Source organism: Pan troglodytes, chromosome Y (genome assembly GCF_028858775.2).
Source record: "Pan troglodytes isolate AG18354 chromosome Y, NHGRI_mPanTro3-v2.0_pri, whole genome shotgun sequence".
Lineage (NCBI taxonomy): Eukaryota > Metazoa > Chordata > Mammalia > Primates > Hominidae > Pan > Pan troglodytes.
In genome coordinates, this window is record NC_072422.2 from 14,974,362 (window position 1) to 14,992,062 (window position 17,701).

The 17,701-nt window shown below is 41.8% G+C and overlaps 1 protein-coding gene across 4 annotated transcripts in view; it reads right to left on the bottom strand.

The window, feature by feature from the left end:
- Window positions 1-11,837, bottom strand: part of LOC736159 (RNA-binding motif protein, Y chromosome, family 1 member A1-like) — a 30,343-nt gene extending 18,506 nt beyond the window's left edge. For 2 of the 4 annotated variants that reach the window (XM_063805059.1, XM_054677249.2), the window contains exons 1-6: window positions 11,687-11,837; window positions 9,710-9,822; window positions 9,134-9,237; window positions 5,994-6,171; window positions 3,928-4,080; window positions 170-262 (exon numbers count right to left, since the gene is read on the bottom strand). In XM_063805059.1, coding sequence (XP_063661129.1) covers window positions 170-262; window positions 3,928-4,080; window positions 5,994-6,171; window positions 9,134-9,237; window positions 9,710-9,818 — 637 coding nt within the window. In that variant the 5' untranslated portion in view covers window positions 9,819-9,822; window positions 11,687-11,837. Of the gene's footprint in view, window positions 1-169; window positions 263-3,927; window positions 4,081-5,993; window positions 6,172-9,133; window positions 9,238-9,709; window positions 9,823-10,944; window positions 11,004-11,686 lie in introns of all 4 variants that reach the window. The other 2 variants (XM_054677251.2, XM_016944697.3) reach the window with 2 other exon arrangements.
- Window positions 11,838-17,701: the final 5,864 nt, after the last annotated feature.

The following is a 17,701-nucleotide window of genomic DNA, read 5'->3' on the forward strand; positions in this document are numbered from 1 at the left end:
CTGGAGTTCTTACCTTCATATCATTCCCTATGTTTTATACTGTTAAGAATACTCAATATTTAAACATGTTTTATTTTTCCTTTATAATTTTCCTTAGAATTTTATTAAAACAATGATCTGGTTTATTAAATATAATTCTATAATTTACAAATCCACCCTGGACCTTTACCGTATCTCTGAAATGCATCTGTCTCTGTAACAACTTCCATGTGGATGTTCAGAATGATCCCTACCATGGGCCTAACAGTAGCCATCACGATCACTAAATTGGAAAAAAAAAAAAAGTTTTCTAAATGTCAGAATGAATAATTTAAGAAACCTGTTTGATAAATCCAGGAAAACTTATAGTAACTATATCCTCTAAAGGAATGTATCTCCAGACTGTAATGACCATAATCATGGTATGTATAGTCTTTATGTGGTGGAGAATAATCCGTGGTTTCTTGGGAACTTGGATGACTTCTGTGTGCATACGTTTAAGCAACAATTTTTAAACTTTCAACTTCTAGTATCCAAAACATAACTAACTTATAACTTACACAAAATCAGAGGGCCAAACATCTAAATAGATGTTTCTGCAAATAAAATTGGCAAATGCCCAAAAAGCACATGGAACCAATATTATAATCTGTGATTCAGGACATAAATTTCAAATCCAAAATGAGATACTGTACTTCACACACACACACTAGAATGGCAATATATTTAAAATAGCAGGAAATAGCAAGTGTTTGAGAGAATGTAGATAAATTGGGACCCTGATACAATGTTACTTGGAATGAACAATTTAATAAATCTATTTGACAAATCCAGAAAATGTTATAGTATCTATATCCTCTAGAGGAATGTTCATTCTGACTAGAATGACCATATTCACTGTGTGCATAGCCTCTGGATGGTGGAGCGTAATTCCTAGTTTCTTTGGGACTTGGATGATTTCTGTGTGCATATGTTTAAGCAACAACTTTTAAATTTTCACCTTCTAGTATCCAAAACAACTTACAACTTAAACAAAATTAAAAGGCCAAACATATAAATAGACATTTCTCCCAACAAAATAGGCAAAGGCCCAAAAAACACATGGAAGAGATACTCATAATCAGTGATTCAGAAAATGCATTTCAAATCCAAAATGAGATGCCATACTTCACACACACACTGGAATGGCAATAAATTTTAAAAACTAGGAACTAACAAGTGTTTGAGAGGATGCAGATAAATTGGAGTTGATACAATGCTGGTTGGAATGGAAAATGATGCAGCTACTTTGGAGAAATGTGGTGGTTCCTTAAGAAAACAAACACAATTATCATAGGACTAAGCAATTTCACTTATATGTACAACCAGAATTGAATAAGTGTACTCAAGCAAATATTGGTGCATAGAAATACTGTGGTGGAAACAACTCAAATAAAATAATGGGTTAACAGCTTGTGGAAGGAGTGAAGCACTACAGTGTTATGATGTAAATGAATCCTCAGGATATCATGCAAAAGGAAAGGAGAAAGATACAAAAGTCATAGAGTGGTTGAGCTCATCAACATTAAATGCCCACAGCAGGTAAGTTCAGAAGCAGAACACAGAATGGTGTTTGCTAGCAGCTGAGGGAATGGAGAAAATAAAAGGGACTGCTTAAGTGGTAGTGGAGTTTTAGTTTGGAGTGATGAAAATGTTTTGGAACTCGATGGAGGCAGTTGCTGCACAACACAGAATGTATTTAACATCACTTAAATGTTTACCTTATAATATTTAATTTTGTAATGTGAATTTTATCACCACAACAAAAAATTAACTTTTTTTTTTCATTTTTTCTTTACCTATCCTTAGTTGCATAACCATCATCTCTTGGTGATATGTGATTATTTCTCCAGGAAGAGATTGGCTCTCTGCATGGAGGATCTCCATAATTCTCTCTTCCATGTTATTTGGGAACTTTAATTTTAAAATGATGGAAACTTATGTAAAGAACACCAAATCTGAAACACTGTTTTCTCTTCTCTCGAGGAACTTTTTAAAATTATTTCTTCTATGACTCCATTCTTTATTCCCTAAATTACTAGAAAGTCATGAAACTGTGAATACTTCTTATAGGTTTGGCTAATCCCATGTTTCCTGCAAGTCCAGTTCTTCTAATGAAGCTGAAAACAGACATTCATTATTAGGTAAAAGTTCATTTGTAATGGTAAATAATACTTAGTTATTATTTTCCTTTTCATATAAATTACTGATGACTACTAATGACACAGGGAAGACATGTAAAACCATCAAACCCTTCACTGATTTTAAAATTTACATATATTGTCCTTTCTCAGCCAAAGAACGTAAATTTTCCTATGTTGTTCATTCCATATCACACACCCAAATACTGCTACCTTTGAATGCTTGCATGCTAAATGTTGACATAAAAGTTCTCCTTTATCTCTAAGTGGTTGTCTCTATCTTAAATGTTGACAAATTAAAATGTACTAGTGAAGATTTTCTAAGGATGGCCAAGATTTACTTTTACTGCAATAAGCAATAGTGTTAAAGTGGCCATTACAACATTGTTGCTATTTCAAAACCAGAAAAGGCTCTCCTTTAATATACTCTTCACGTCCTATTCCTTAGAGGTCAGTCTTTCAGCTGTGATATGTTCACTTGCTAATTTCCCAATGGAAATGTGTTGGCTTGTATATCCTGAAGTCAATTAATATCTAAATTCACCAATACTCTGCATATGAAATGTAAAATTGAAAACAGCATTTTCAATTTCCTCCATATCAGGATGGAGGACTAAATAAGAATTTTAATTTGTTCTGCTTAAACTTCTTTACTAAGAACTTTTATTTATTGTCTAGCTTTCTTCAGTCCAGTCTGCAATCTCACAATTCTCATCAAAAATATTCCTTCTGTTCAATATTACTGCTCACCTCATGTTGCTTAGTTCTAAATTCTCTCCTCAAATAATTTCAAATCTTACACTAGGGATAGTGTGTTAATGTTTAAACATCCAGGTACAATCTTAATTATTGATCTACATCCTCTTATAATTCACAACTCTGCACTTCCGTGATATCTCCTTAATTTAAGAATGTTGGACTCCTTCGTGTCTATCTTTCAAGCCTTAAATTTATTTTTAAATAATATTTAAGACCAGTGACTCATTTTCTGCTAAATGTTCTTGTAGTTCTTTTGAATCTTCATACAAGCAGTAAGAATGCCTTGCACACAAGTGTCATTGTGGTCTCAGAACCTGGATGACCAGGGTCAGCGGCTCATACTGTGAGCCAGTGTGGAAGACTGAGGCAGCTGGACTGTTGAGCCCCAGGCTTTAAGGTCAGTTTTGACAATGTAGTGACATCCTCTCTCTACAAAAATATAGGGGAAAAAAATTAGCCAGGTGTAGTGGTGCATGCCTGTAATTGCAGCAACTCAGGAGGCTGAAACAGAATAATTGCTTCAGCCCAGGAATTTCAGGCTGTAGTAAGCCATCATCTCATCAATGCACTCTGACCAGGTAAGAGCAAGACTCCAACCGAACACAGAAACTGAACAAGCAATTTTTATATTGGGACACCAAGGGACCAATACTAGGGGACCTAGGAAATGGAAGAATTCATTAGATGAAGAAGTCTACCATCAAATACTAGTGCTAGGAACTTTTAGAGAAATTAAGGGGAATTCTCTAGCAAACATAGGATTAAAAGGAATGTTGGCCTCACTCTAATCACTCCTTTGATCTACAATGAAAAACTCCAGTATTTGTTCACCATAAATCTGAAATGTACCTAGTGAGATAGAAACTATAATAAAAGCTATCAATCAGCAATTATGCTCACGTATGTGTCACTTCCCTTTTGTTCAATGAACTTAAAGCTAAGCATTCAGGTAAAACGGCTCATTTTCAGTCATACAAAAACTACGGTCTTTCTGTCAGGTAGCATTTACCTTGGCTTCCCATCCAACTACTGCTTCTTGCCACAGCAGAAGGAGCAGATTTTTTCGGAGGAGGACCTCCACTTCTTGAAGATGGACCTCTTTTAACTGGAGTGAGTCCCCTAGAATAACTCATCTTGAGATCAGGAGTGTATCCACCCTCATCTGTATTTCAAACAAAATCTTTTTAGTTAACTAACATCACTGTTTCTTAAATGGCTAAGTTTTAGTTGTTTACAAATATTTTCTACATTTTATAACAAATTCACATTTTGTCTAAACTAATAAAATTAGCATTCCTACATGGTATTAGTACACTTCAAGCAATAAAAGTTCATTTAGAAAATCTAGAAAGAAACTCAAGTATCATAATATATCGGTATGAGGGAGAGATGTGGGAAAATGGGGCGTGAACAGGGCAGAAACCTATCACTAAAATATCTAAATATAATAGGCATAAAAATATTAAAAGAAAAATGATAAATGACTGTTTATATCCTTCTGTAATGAGGAAAAATTTTCAAAGCACATCATAAAGATAAACTAATTTCCATTCAAAGAAACTCAAATATTTCCAATACCAAGAAGTCACATATCAGGAAAATACATTGTCTCTAAAATTTGTTAACACAATATAGAATTCTTAAAATTCCCTTATGAGACACTAATTTTCAGATGAGACTATGCTGAATTTTAACAGTCTTTAAGAATTGCATATTCGGTAATATAAACATATTTTTATACATCTACAAAAATGTAGATATATGCCAATTGCCAGGTGGTGTTACAGGTTAGAATTTATATATACATTCTCGTCCGTGGCAGAGTATAATTGAACCTCACCCTCAAGATCAGTGGAGACAAAATAGCCATGAAGCTATGCATCTTAAACTGGAGCAAACACTGCAATTTCAACTTGAAAACAATCTCCAATTAATTACACGTCTGGTTATTAAAACTCCAAGTTAATTGTTAGAGTTTTGAAGGTTGGTTAATAGATAATACAACTTAACCAACAGGTTTATTTATTTATTTATTCAGATGCCCTCTTGCCCTATCACGCAGGCTGGAGTGCCATGGCATAACCTTGGCTCACTGCAGCTTTTGCCTCCCAGGTTCCCGTGATTCTCCTGCCTCAGCCTCCTGAGTAGCTGGGATTACAGGTGCACGCCACCACGCCCAGGCAAATTTTTTTGTATCTTTAGGAGAGACAGGGTTTCACCATGTTGGCCAGGCTGGTCTGGAAATCCTGACCTCGTGGTCCACCTGCCCTGTACTCCCCAGGTGCTGAGGTGACAGGCGTGAGCCACCTCGCCCAGCCCATCCAATAGTTTTTTCTTTTTCCTTTTTTTTTAAATATATGGTTTGTTTTTCTTTTGGATGTAAAGATGGACCCCTCATTTCTATGAAGTAAATCACTCATAAATATCATTTTCAGTGACTCAGCCTCCAGCAAAGAAAGATTCATACATATCTGTGAAGCCGTGGTTTTTAGAACTTTCCAGAGTCACACACTCTTTTCAGAAATTAAAGTTCTACATTTCTTCAATTGAAAATGCTTTATGGCAGGCCAATGTACAAACTCTCTGTATCAAAATTACAAAGCAATACATTTGCATAGATGTTTCCACATGTAGACACAAGAAAACAAATACTGCAAAATCAATCTTCAGTATTCAGTTACTTTTTCCTGTTGGAAAATTTTAAATATTACATCGTACTTTGATAATACAACTGACACGAAGTTCTGGGCCCTAAAGTAGAAAACTCTAAAGTATAATGAATATAAATGGGTTCTGCAGAAAACCGGTTGAGTACAGGCAATCAGCATTCACAAACCCAACCCAGTTTCAAATGTGTGTTACTTCAATGCAAACTTACTATAATTTTAAAACAAATGTTAGATATTAGTTCAATCATTCTTCTAATATGCCTTTAGTACTTAGAAATAAGTTTGCTTATTATCAATAAGCTAATTTTCTCTTCATACAGGAAATTAAAAAATTGAGAAATTTCGATATCGTCAAACTTATTTTCTTTCAGTCCTATGGTTCCATCTTTATATTTTAAAACATTACCCAGGTGTCCTTCATGTGAGGGAAGCCACCCTCTTGTTCCTCCACTGCTTCCTCTTGCAGATCTCAGACTTCCTGAAGGGCTTCTGTTTCTCGAAGAAGCTGGTGGTCTCCGCCTACCATCACTTTGAAAAGATGGTTTCTTGGCTTGTTCTACTTTTATTGCTTTTCCATCCAAAGACTAGAAGTATTAAGGGTACTATCAATAACACTGGCACATTTAACGTATGCACATTTTACAAACATTTTTACATCAACTGTAGTTCAATTCGAGGTATTTTCTCTCAAAAGGAAACTTTTTTTTCTCCTAAAATGAACACATCTTTCGCAATGCCAAATTTGAGATAGTTACTGAGCACATGCCTTCCATTAAGGGATCAAACACAAATTCTATTTTTCAAATTCCTTGAAAACTTCTCCATTATTAAAAAAAAAACTCAAACATTAAAAAAAAGATTGACCCATCACACATTCTATGGAAGAATGTGGCACATCTGTTTTTTACAATATATAATCCACTTCATCTTTGTAGTCACATCACTGATTTGAAAGTTGCAGTGTCCCAACGAAACTTGTGTCATTTAAAAAAAAAAAATGAGCTTACTTTTTCAGAGTGATTAGTCACATTACTCATTATGAGTTGTTTCTTGTTGGATTTGCTAACACTTACATAAAATGTCCCCATATGATTTACAATTCTATATTGACTCTAAAAATGTTTCTGTAAATGTGATCCTTGTTTGATCTCATTAAGTTTTCTTGCCTTACTCATTTCTTACCTTGCCTTAGACGTGCCCCTAAAAAACGAATCTTAATATAGTACTTCAGGTAATTTCTCAGAAATGCTTAACTATCCTAATTAATTTCATAATAACATTTTTCACTGTAATCTTTTCTACAGGCCACAGCAATTTTTGAAAACAGTTCAGCTAATAATGCGATTTTAAAATTACATGGCTTTTGTTATTTGGAGGAAGGACTTAAATCCCTGAACAAGACCCCTTGCAGCCACATTGCCCGTTGTTCCTACCTTGAAACTTCTTTTGTTATTTCTGGGCTCAAAATATTTTCCCCAGATTTGCCCACGGCTGCTTCCTTCCCAGTGTTCTGAAGTCAGCCAAAATTCCTTAACTGTTAATTCCCCCTGAAAACTCGAAGAACCTCCTTTATTGGCCATCTTAACATTAATGTGCATACAACATTCATAGTTATTTTAACACAATAAAATATGTGAGATGAAGTAATTTAGAAATAACGTTGGCTGGGCGCGGTGGCTCACACCTGTAATCCCAATACTTTGGGAGGCCGAGGCAGGTGGATCATGAGGTGAAGAGATACAGCTCATCCTGGCTAACAGGGTGAAACCCCATCCCTACTCAAAGTACAAAATTAGCTGGGCGTGGTGGCACGCCTCTGTAGCCCCTGGTACTGGGAGGCTGAGGCAGGAGAATCGCTTGAACCCGGGAGGCGAAGGTTGCAGTAAGCCAAGATGGCCCCCCTGCAATCCAGCCTAGGGCACGCAGCGAGTCTCCATCTTAAAAAACAAACAAACGAACAAAAACTTTACACAAATTATCTGCCCTTTTGCTTGAAAACTAGAGGGAAAAAAGAAATTATCATAGATTCCTATACAGAAGTCAAAATTATCTCCATACCTACCACAAAGCCATGAACCAAAAGCAACTCTCGGTTTCTACCACAGCTTGAAATACTAATTTATAAGGGTGAATAAAAATGTACTTTCTGCTATGTGACAGGAAGTGTCCTAGATGTAACAGAAAGAAAAGCAACTAGCAAGACTTAAATATGCACTATATACAATTTCACGATCAATAGATTAATACATAGTACAGCGAGTAGAAAATACCTACAATATGCAATGAGGAAGAAAATATGAAATCTAAGTGGTTTTTGAAGCATAAATTTTATTTATGAGCCATACACAGGGAAGGATAATTCTCAAGAAGTCTAAAAAAGCACTTTGGGAATAGCATGAAGACTAACAGGACCTAAAAACAGATTGGGATAACGTTATTTATTTATTTTATTTATTTTTTGTTTTTTTGAGACGGATTCTTGCTCTGTTGCCAGGCTGGAGTGCATCGGTGTGGTCTCGGCTCACTGCAACCTCTGCCTCCTTGGGTTTAACCGATTCCCCTGCCTCAGCTTACTGACTAGCCAGAACTACAGGCACACACAACCAGATGCAGCTAATTTTTTTTTTTTTTTTTTGTATTTTAGTAGCGACAGGGTTTCACCATGTTGGCCATTATGGTTTTTTTCTCCTGACCTTGTGATCTGCCCGCCTTGGCCACCCAAAGTGTTGGGATTACATGCATGAGCCACCATGCCCGGCATGATTGGGATAATGCTATAAAGCAAAAAACACTGAAGAGCACAGAATGGAATGCTCTTGACTACAATGTAAAGGAATTCAATAATTAATATAATTACATAGAAGTTTAAAGCTTAAGTAAACACACAATCTCTAGATTTAAGACTCAACAGGACAAGAGACCATTGGTTCAATCAAAACAAGTCCTCAAACACACTGGGGAAATGAGTAATTAGCTATTCATGTTACATAAATTACTCTGGTGACAGGAAAGAAATGTCCTTAGGAGAAAAAGCAAGCACGGAGCCAAGAATGCCAGTTACTTCTTCTGTTATCTGACTTCAATGTTCTCATATTATTTTCTATTTTCAACTACTTAACCTTTCCATAAATGTAAGGGTCTTATTTAAATACACTTTTGCAAGAATATATTTTCATAAAATACATTCTTCAAGAAGGAAAGAGTCTTTCCTTCTTGTGCGTCTGTTATCAATAGCATTGAATAAATATTGACTTATTACTTTCATTTACATAAGGGTTCCTTTTAAGTTTTAAAGCTCTTCAAAACCTTTTAAAATCTATTTGCACTCATATCGAAATACAAACATAGAAAAAGGTTACCAAATATTAATTTATAGAATGTTAATTCCAATACCCTTCCAACTACACTTGCACGTATATGGCACAAAAAAGAGGATGGCTTCATATGTCATTCTACTATCTTCAAAAGTTTAGTAATATTAAAAAGACCTAGAAATATTGTTAATTGAAGAACAGAGTTAGAATATTAGTAATAAGGGACTCTTACCTTTCCATTCATATCTTTGGCAGCATTCTTAGCATCTGCAGGGTTCTCAAAAGTAATAAATGCAAAGCCTCTGGATTTGCTGGTTCGATCCTTTATCAAAAGAACTAAAATATATGAAAACATTTTACATTCATATAATGGACTCATCAAGGTACTCACCATCTAAAGGTTACATCAAACTAAAAAATAATTGCATTTCACATCACTATTATGGTTCTCAGTACTCAGTCACCCCCACAGTCAGTCTAGTTTATTCCAGTTTGTTTCGGAACTCAACAGCATATTTACTTTCCCTCATTTTCCTTTCTAAGTAGTAGGTTATCCTTTCCACAGAACCTTAACCTACTACTATGAGAATTTTCCAAATATCAAACGGATACTACAAAATAAGAGTTTAAAATGCATAAGGCATTTTAACGTAGGTATACAATGAACTTCGAAAAAATATATTTTTTCAAAACATATATATATAACATACATATTTTAAACATACATATTGAAATATACATGTGAAAATACACACACACACACACACACACACACACACACACACAGAGACACGGTTTTAAGAGTTACCTTCTGATATGGGACCATGTTTCCCAAATACTGCTTTAAGCATCTTCTCATTGGTTTCTCTATTGAGGCCACCAATGAAAAGCTTGCCAGGATGATCTGCTTCTACCATTGTGCTGTAAATGGTAAAAAATTATCTATATTTAGATATAAATAAGCTAAAAAGAGAAAATTTTATTACGTACTGTGCTGAAAACCCAAGTAAAATTCCCTTCCCGAGGCTGACATCTTTTTAGTATTTCTTACTTTATATATGTAAAATTTGTAACACTCAGAGCAGAGGGGCACTAACTTCATGGACAAATGCTGCATTTTAGTATGCACCTGACAAAATCTCACTTCTAAAAATTAGATAAGAAAAGCTATTGTAATTTTCCTCAGTTGCAATATGAAGAATGTCCCCATTTAAATAATTTTATTTGAAAAGAATCTATTTATGAGGTACAGTGTGATGTTTTGCATATTTTCTTTCTTGAGATGTATGTCTCCTGTTGCCAAAGCGAACTGCTCACTGCAGGCTCTTCCACCCAGCCTCAACTGATCTTCCTACATCTCAGCTTCCCAAGTAGCTAGTACTACAGGCGCTTTCTACCACAGCTGGGCAATTTTTTGTATTTTTAAAAATAGACAAGGGTTTCCCCATAGTGCCCAAGCTAGTCTCCAAATCTTCGGCTCAAGTGTTCTGCCGGCTTGGGACTACCAAAGTGATGGGATTTCAAGGGTGACTCACCACACTCAGCATGATATTTGGATAAGAGATTAAATCGAGCTACTTAAAATGTTCTAGGAGGAGAATATTTTAAATAGTTTACCATCTTTTAGTGATTTGAAATATACAATAGGTCAAAGATCCCCAAACCCTAGCCTTCAACCCGTACCTATCTGTGGCCTGAATGTGATGCCGGAGGATGACATGTAATACCTGTCTGTGGAGAATGTAACGCCTGAGGATGACCTGAGGTGGTACACTTTTATCCGGAAACCATCCTCCCTACTCCCTCGCTGGCCCTCCCTGTCCCCGTGACAGCCTCACTGCCCCACCTGGCCTCTGTCACATTGCTCCTACCGGAAGACCTGCCCCACCACGTGCCCCTCGGAGACCTGCCGCCAGCCCCCACTCCCAAACGTGTCCACCTCGCCGCCTTCTTCCCCTGCGCAACCCTTGTCTGAGGAAAAACTGACTTCTACTAAACCAGTCCCTGATGCGAAAATAGCAATGAAAGAGTCCATTACGTTACCCAGGCTGGTCTCAAACTCCTGACTTCAAGCCATCCTCCGACCTCCACTTCCCAAAATGCTAGGATTACAGGAGTAAGGCAGTGTGCCAGGTTAACAGAATAACTTAAGCGCATCTATTTTGTTCCAGTTTTCGGCTATCTAACTCCATTTATCTCGATTACACCTACTTATTCGGTTTAAATTATTTACGGTGCCAAAGATACATGAAACATCTTTCAAATACTGTCATACAACGAAGGAGACAATCACAGGCTTTACAGAGGCAAACTGAAACTCAGATTATTTGTGGCCCCATATTTCTACATACACTAAAGTAACACAATTTATGTCAAAATTTGATAATTTCTTCCAAGCAAATCAGACACGCGACATGTGCTAACTAAAAGTGTGACTTTTTAATCGCAGTGGTTAAGTGTATTGCCTGTATTCTGAATTATGACCACATTCACAGAGAAAACCCGCTTTAATAAAAAGTGCACATGAAAACAAATGACGGCTTAGCACCATCTCCCACAACTAGTCGGACATATTAGGCACTTAAAGGTAGAATCCTCAGCAAAAATCAATGAGTTTAACGAAAGTGAGTCTCTTAATAGCACTGAGGAGTTCTTTCCCCCACTGACTCCTCCCGTAATTCAACAACCACACATAGAAAACCCATCCCCTTTTGTAGACAAAATCCCAAACCTTTGCTTTCTATTCTTGCCGAGAGACCCAGTTGTCCAGAGAAACAGAAAATACCTGCGCTTTTTAGTAGGACAAAGAGCCTGAGGTTCGCCTGGCCCTCAGGCCGTACGGAACCGGCTTCGGAACACCACAGGGCCAACTGCGGGAAGGACAGCGGCAGCTACCCTGAGAGGGAAGGACGCCGGAAGCCGTGCCCGGAAATCCCGCCTACCTCCAGCGGCCAATCATTGCGAAGGCGGTGGGCGTCAGCCAGTTCCTGCGAAGGCTGTGGGCGTGTCCTGAGGCCCCTCCGCCCCAGCCGGCCTGCAGCTCCATCATCTCGCGGTAACTCTTCCGAGACCACGCTTGTGCCATGTGGCGGGCGGCGGTGGAATAAGGCACACGCGAACTGTGAGCCCTTTGCAATTGTGGGCATGGAAGACCTACACCCTAACTGGCATCCTGAGTGTGGCAAGACATTAATTAACCCACAGGGAACACATGAAACATCTCACTTCATTAGGCAGGCTAGGCTGATGGTACCGAATATTGCAGATCCAGAGGGGAGAGAGAGGGACAAGCGCTGCCCGCTGGGGCGAGGGCAGCGGCGGTGGCTTGAGGGGATTGGGGCAGGGCAGGTGCGTGGGACTAAAGTCGACTGGTACGTTGCTGAGGTGGAATTCCTCTGCACCAGAAGCTGAAACCCTGCAAGGATTCTGTCAGGTCTAGGCAAATACATACTCCGAGTTCCATGGTTCCTCCCTGAGGATGCTGTACTCACAGGGGCATTCCAAAGGACTTCTCATCCTGTATCCTGGGCACACGGGAGGCCTACCGCCATGGTCGCCAATGCAGTGATCCGTGTGCACTGCTTTGCTGGTGCAGAGGCTCTCACAAGTGCAGTGGTGGCCGTGGTGCCTGCTAGCGGGGCTCTGGAAGCCAGGGCCTTGGCATCCGACTCCAGGGCTGCTGTGCGCAGCTAACCCTGCTGGGTATCTGAGCCGCAGTGTGAGAGTGACAGGCTAAGGGCCCTGTGGGGCTCCCCAGGAACCCTGTTCCACATAGGTGTAGGATGTGGTTCTCAGCAGGGCAAGGCCCGCAGGCCTCTCCTGGAGTTGCCCCCAGAGTCGAGGGCTGCCGTGGGGGTGGGGTGGGAGGCACAGGCTTTGCTCTGTTGGAGCCTCAAGGAGGGCACCATGTTAAGGCTGGAGGCTGTGCAGGAGAGGATGGTCTGTGCACAGAGCAGGAAGACAACCCTGGGGGAAGAGGCATGCTAGTGGGGGATGACATCATTGCAGAGATGGAGGTGGTGGCCAAGGAGGAGGCCAATGTGGAGCCACAGCAGGAGGACCTGCAGGCACAGCCTGGCCCTGGCCCCAGTACGCCCCGGCCAGCAAGAGACTCGCTGGACGTCCTTCACTTGGAGCTCCGCTACGTGAATGTCCCAGGCCACAGGGCATCCCCGGCTTCTGGGCCAGAGCCATATCCTTGCAGCTTCCAATTCGGGATGGTTGGCAGCAGGGGATGGGCGCCGAGCTCCCGGGAGCGGAGGTGGGGGGAAACAAGGTGGTAGGCACTGGCGGTCAGCCAGGATTCAGGGCATGGGGGACAACAAGGGGAACCGAGAACAGGCTCATGCACATAGGAGGGCAGCTGAATTGCATGTGCCCTGAGGGCATGTGGTAGGGACAGGAAGCCAAGCACAGCACTCACCAGGGAGAACAGCAGCGCCAAGGACCCATCATAACAGCAGAAAGTTGAAGGATACGATTCACTGGGAAAGTCCCTGGAGGAAGGGGAGTCTGCATGCCCATGCCAGCCATGGAACTTCCCTGCTCCCCTTGCCTGTGTCCAGCAAGCTTACCCCAGAAACACAAGGTGCTCAAGACTCGATGTCACTGTGCACGGGGCTGCTGTCCTATGCAAGGCAGGCACTGTCTCCCCAGACACAATTTCTTCCCTGTGCCAGCACTGCACCCAAAGATGTTTAGGCCCTGAGTATATATAAGCTCCCTTGAAACCACTCGAGCTCCATGGGGAGAGCCAGGCACAGCCCCGTAGCTACTTCTACCCACAGCGGTTGCCTGGGGTGGACACGTGCACCCCTCAGGGAGACCAGGAGAAGGAGAGACCACACACGCAGACAGCAGCAGAGCCTGTCTAGCACCCAGCACAGGAGGGCCTCCTGCAGCTCAGAAACGCCGAGCAAGTAGTCGCCTCACACAACAACACCCCGCCCCCAACCCCCTACCCACTTCTTCAGTGCCAGTCCCTGGTCAGAGCAGGTTGTCTGGGCCTGCCTCCACCCACCACCAAGACCACCACAGCTCTGATGGTGCCCTCCACGCCAGACAGAGACAGAGGGCCTGGAAGGGAAGGTGCCCTGCCCCACATTCTCCGTGCTCTTGCAAAGTTGCAGGGTGTTTCCTTGCACGCCCACCCAATCATCTGGCGGCTCCTTGACCAGAGGCAGATTGTGCGGCACACCCAGATGTTGGCCGGGATCACAAATGATGATGAAGTCCTGCTAAGCTACGTACGTGATGGATTTGCATGTCAGGTTAAGGAGCCTGAGTCTTCGGGAGGGGTCTGGTGTCTGGGTCAGGTTGAGGTACCCCTGGGACCCGGGGGTGTCTCAATGAGAGAGTTGGGAAGGAGAAACACACGCTTCACCCCAGTTAACAGGTCACCTCACCCCAGCTACATGAAATGCTGCTTTGAGTACGTCCTCTTTCTCCTTCTTGGCCAGGTAAGGGGAGGAAAGCAACTCTTCCGGGTACCGGCGGCAGGATGAAGATTTCCTTTTATCACAGTCTTTACTTCCACAATGAAGTGATCATTCGGGAGTACTGCCTTGGCATCCTCGGTAAGGAGCGCCTCCCAGCATGGTAGGGGAGCTGGTGTGTGGGAGGGTAGGTCTGGCATGAACCTTCCTGACTCCTCTCTCTGCAGGATACGGGATGTCTCATTCCACTGCAGTCTAGTGGTTGTGGGATCAGGAAGGTCAAGCCTCCAGCTGCAGGCCGTACAGCTCCTACCTGACCTTCTTCAGCTGGTTGGCTGAGCATGACTGCCCAGGTTCTGGCAGGATTGCTGAGGTGAGCGCCAGGTAGGGCATCATGGGAAAGGATCTTGCTGGTCATTCCTTGGCCTCTGGGGAACTGGCTTTGAGCCATGACCTGAACTAACCTGTACCCACTTCTGCAGTCCCCTAGATCATCAGCCAGAGCCTGTAGCTCAATCCCCTGCAGTACTTCTCCAGGGAGGGAGGCCATTAGAGAGTGAACAGAGAGGAGGCCAGGTGAGCAGTCTAGGGCTGGGGACTGAGAGGCGGTTGATTCCTGGAGTTGTGCCCCACATGGAGAATCCAAGCCTCAGGGAGGTGACTGCAGTGAGCAATCCCACGCCATCCATGGGCTGGCGGAGAAATGGCCATCAAAGAACTGTAACACCCACATTTTAGGATTGGGGCACCTTAAGCCGCCTAAGAGGAATAAGTGTCTAAGGTCAGTGGGTGAGAAGCAAGGCTCAAGTGGTGGCTGTCTCATCATCCCTCACCGGCTGAGGCCTGAGGCCGGCTACCACTTGGGGCTCAGTTTGGGCTCAACCAGGGCCCTCTCACCCTCCACGCAGATATCCTCCCAAGGCCCCTCTCTACGTCCTCCCTGATGGGCTGTCCCACGCCCATCATTTTTTGTTACAATGATCCCAGGCTTCCCTGAGATGCTTTCTGCCCTCTGCCATCATCACTCACACTTCCCTGCCCCACCCTGCCCCACCAGACAAGAGAGGCCGCTACACAGGGAATCTGGAGAACCACACTGGGCTCACAGGGGAGGAAATGTGAAGAGATTGCAAAATGAATGAGCCCTTCATTGTGTGTCCAGGGAGGGAACCTGGCTGGGAATTAAGGCCCACCTGAGTAGTGGTGTGGACACCCAGTGTTACTTATCATGATGAAGACCTGCTTTGTCACATCCCCTCATATTAATATGGAAGTTATTTTCTTGGAATAGTGAAACAATGTGCACAAAGAAATAGTGTTTGTTCAGATTTGTGTAGAAATACAGCAGAAGCGTCCCTTTTCCATTACAATTCTCATGTGAGACTTGAAGTGTTTATTGAGTTGTAAGATACATTTTGATGGTTCTGCCCACAGCAAATTTTATGATCATGTTTGCACTGCAGAGACATGGAATCCAGAAAAGTTTTGAGTGACTTTCAGCTTCTTTTAGAGTACTTACTTGTAAATTTTGAATTTTTTTCCGTATAGTTCTCTTCAGTTTATGATTTTAATTTTATATGCAAGGTGATTCATTTGTTTTATTTGCCTTTTGTGGAAACTTTGTTTTAATGTACTTTCTGTTTTCTGTTAGATATGCGAGTTGAACTGTGAGTACAAAATTTTTATTTGCATTATTTAGTTGTTTTGGGGTGTCTGTGTGTGTTTTGAGGAGTATTGCTCTGTCACCCAGGCTGGAGTGAAGTGGCAGGATCTTGGCTCAACCTCAACCTCCGCCTCCCAGCTTCAAGCAATTCCCCTGCCTCGGCCTTCTGAGGAGTTGGGATTACTGGTGCATGCCACCATGTGCAGCTAATTTTTGTATTTTTAGTCAAGACTGGGTTTCACCATATTTGCCAGGCTGGTCTCCCACTCCTCACCTCAAGTGATCCACCCACTTTTGCCTGCCAAACTGCTAGGCTTACAGCGTGAGCCACCATGCCCAGCCTCATTTATTTGTTTATGTATTAGAACCCTTCTTCTACTCTCTTCATGTACACATATTTTAGAGTGATTGAAAGAATGTATTTTATTTATTTAGTCAATAGTACAATTTAAAAAGTAATCTTTTTATTCAGTAAATACAGTATTGTGAATAGGTTAAGCCTTGTATAGTATTGTCATTCTCTCTTTCATAAATTTTTCAAGAACTCTGACACTGTTTCCGTCCCCCCGCCTCCGAGGAGAACATGCAGATAGGTCCAAAAAATTGTGGAAGTGAGTGGGTAGGAAAATATAATTTGAAGGCCGGACGGGGTGGTTCACGCCTGTAATCCCCACACTTTGGGAGGCCAAGGCTGGTGGATTACCAGACGTCAGAAGTTCAAGACCAGCCTGGTCAACATGGTGAAACCCCATCTCTACTAAATATTCGAAAATTAGCTGGGCATGGTGGCAGGTTCCTGTAATCCTAGCTATTTGGGAGGCTGAGGCAGGAGAATCGGTTGAACCCAAGAGGCGGTGGTTGCAGTGAGCCAAGATCATGCCACTGCACTACGGCCTGGGTCACGAGACCAAAGCTTTGTCTCCACCACCCCACACCCCCCAAAAAAGCATTATTTTGGGAAAAACCCATCCAGCACTTGTAAAAATAAGGAATTATTAGGCATGGCCACTGTAGTGGTCTAAAACACACTTTGAAATTCTTCTCAAACCCATTTGAAAATATTCCTGATGGAGCTGAACACAGTACTTGCTTCTAATGTATAGAAAACACTGCAAGCAGTTTCTGGATACTGGACCACCTCTGGCCTAGTTTAGAGACGGTGACACGGCTCTGCCTAAGTCTCCTGCTCTCATGGGGACAAACCCCTTAGGAGCCCCCGACCAGTACATCACGCAGTCTAACACCCTGATAACACTATGCAGAAGGGACATCCAATGGAGAGACTCAAAGAAACAGAACAAGGTGTCTGAGCATCTCAGCAGTCCAGCCCCTGCTATTTGAATCACGCTAGCCATGGCACCAGGGAGATGAGAAGACACCCGCCAATGTCCCCATCTTTGACCATCACTAGATTGCATCCTCCTGAGTGCCCCTGAACCACATTCATTTGGCTGAGAGACTGAGGGCGATTGCAGAGACTGAGCGTTAGGAAATTATAATTATGGTTTTAAGCCACTAAGTTTTAGATAATTCTGAAAAGCACTTCAGACTCCTAGAAAAACTGAGTTGTCTACTGACTTCATTGCAGAGAGCTGTAAAGGCCAACATCATGAATGCTAATACCCTGGAAAAGTCAAATCATCCAGACTCTTCTAAGCACAACAGATCTTTAATGTCCCTTCGCTATGGCTGGAGAATAATC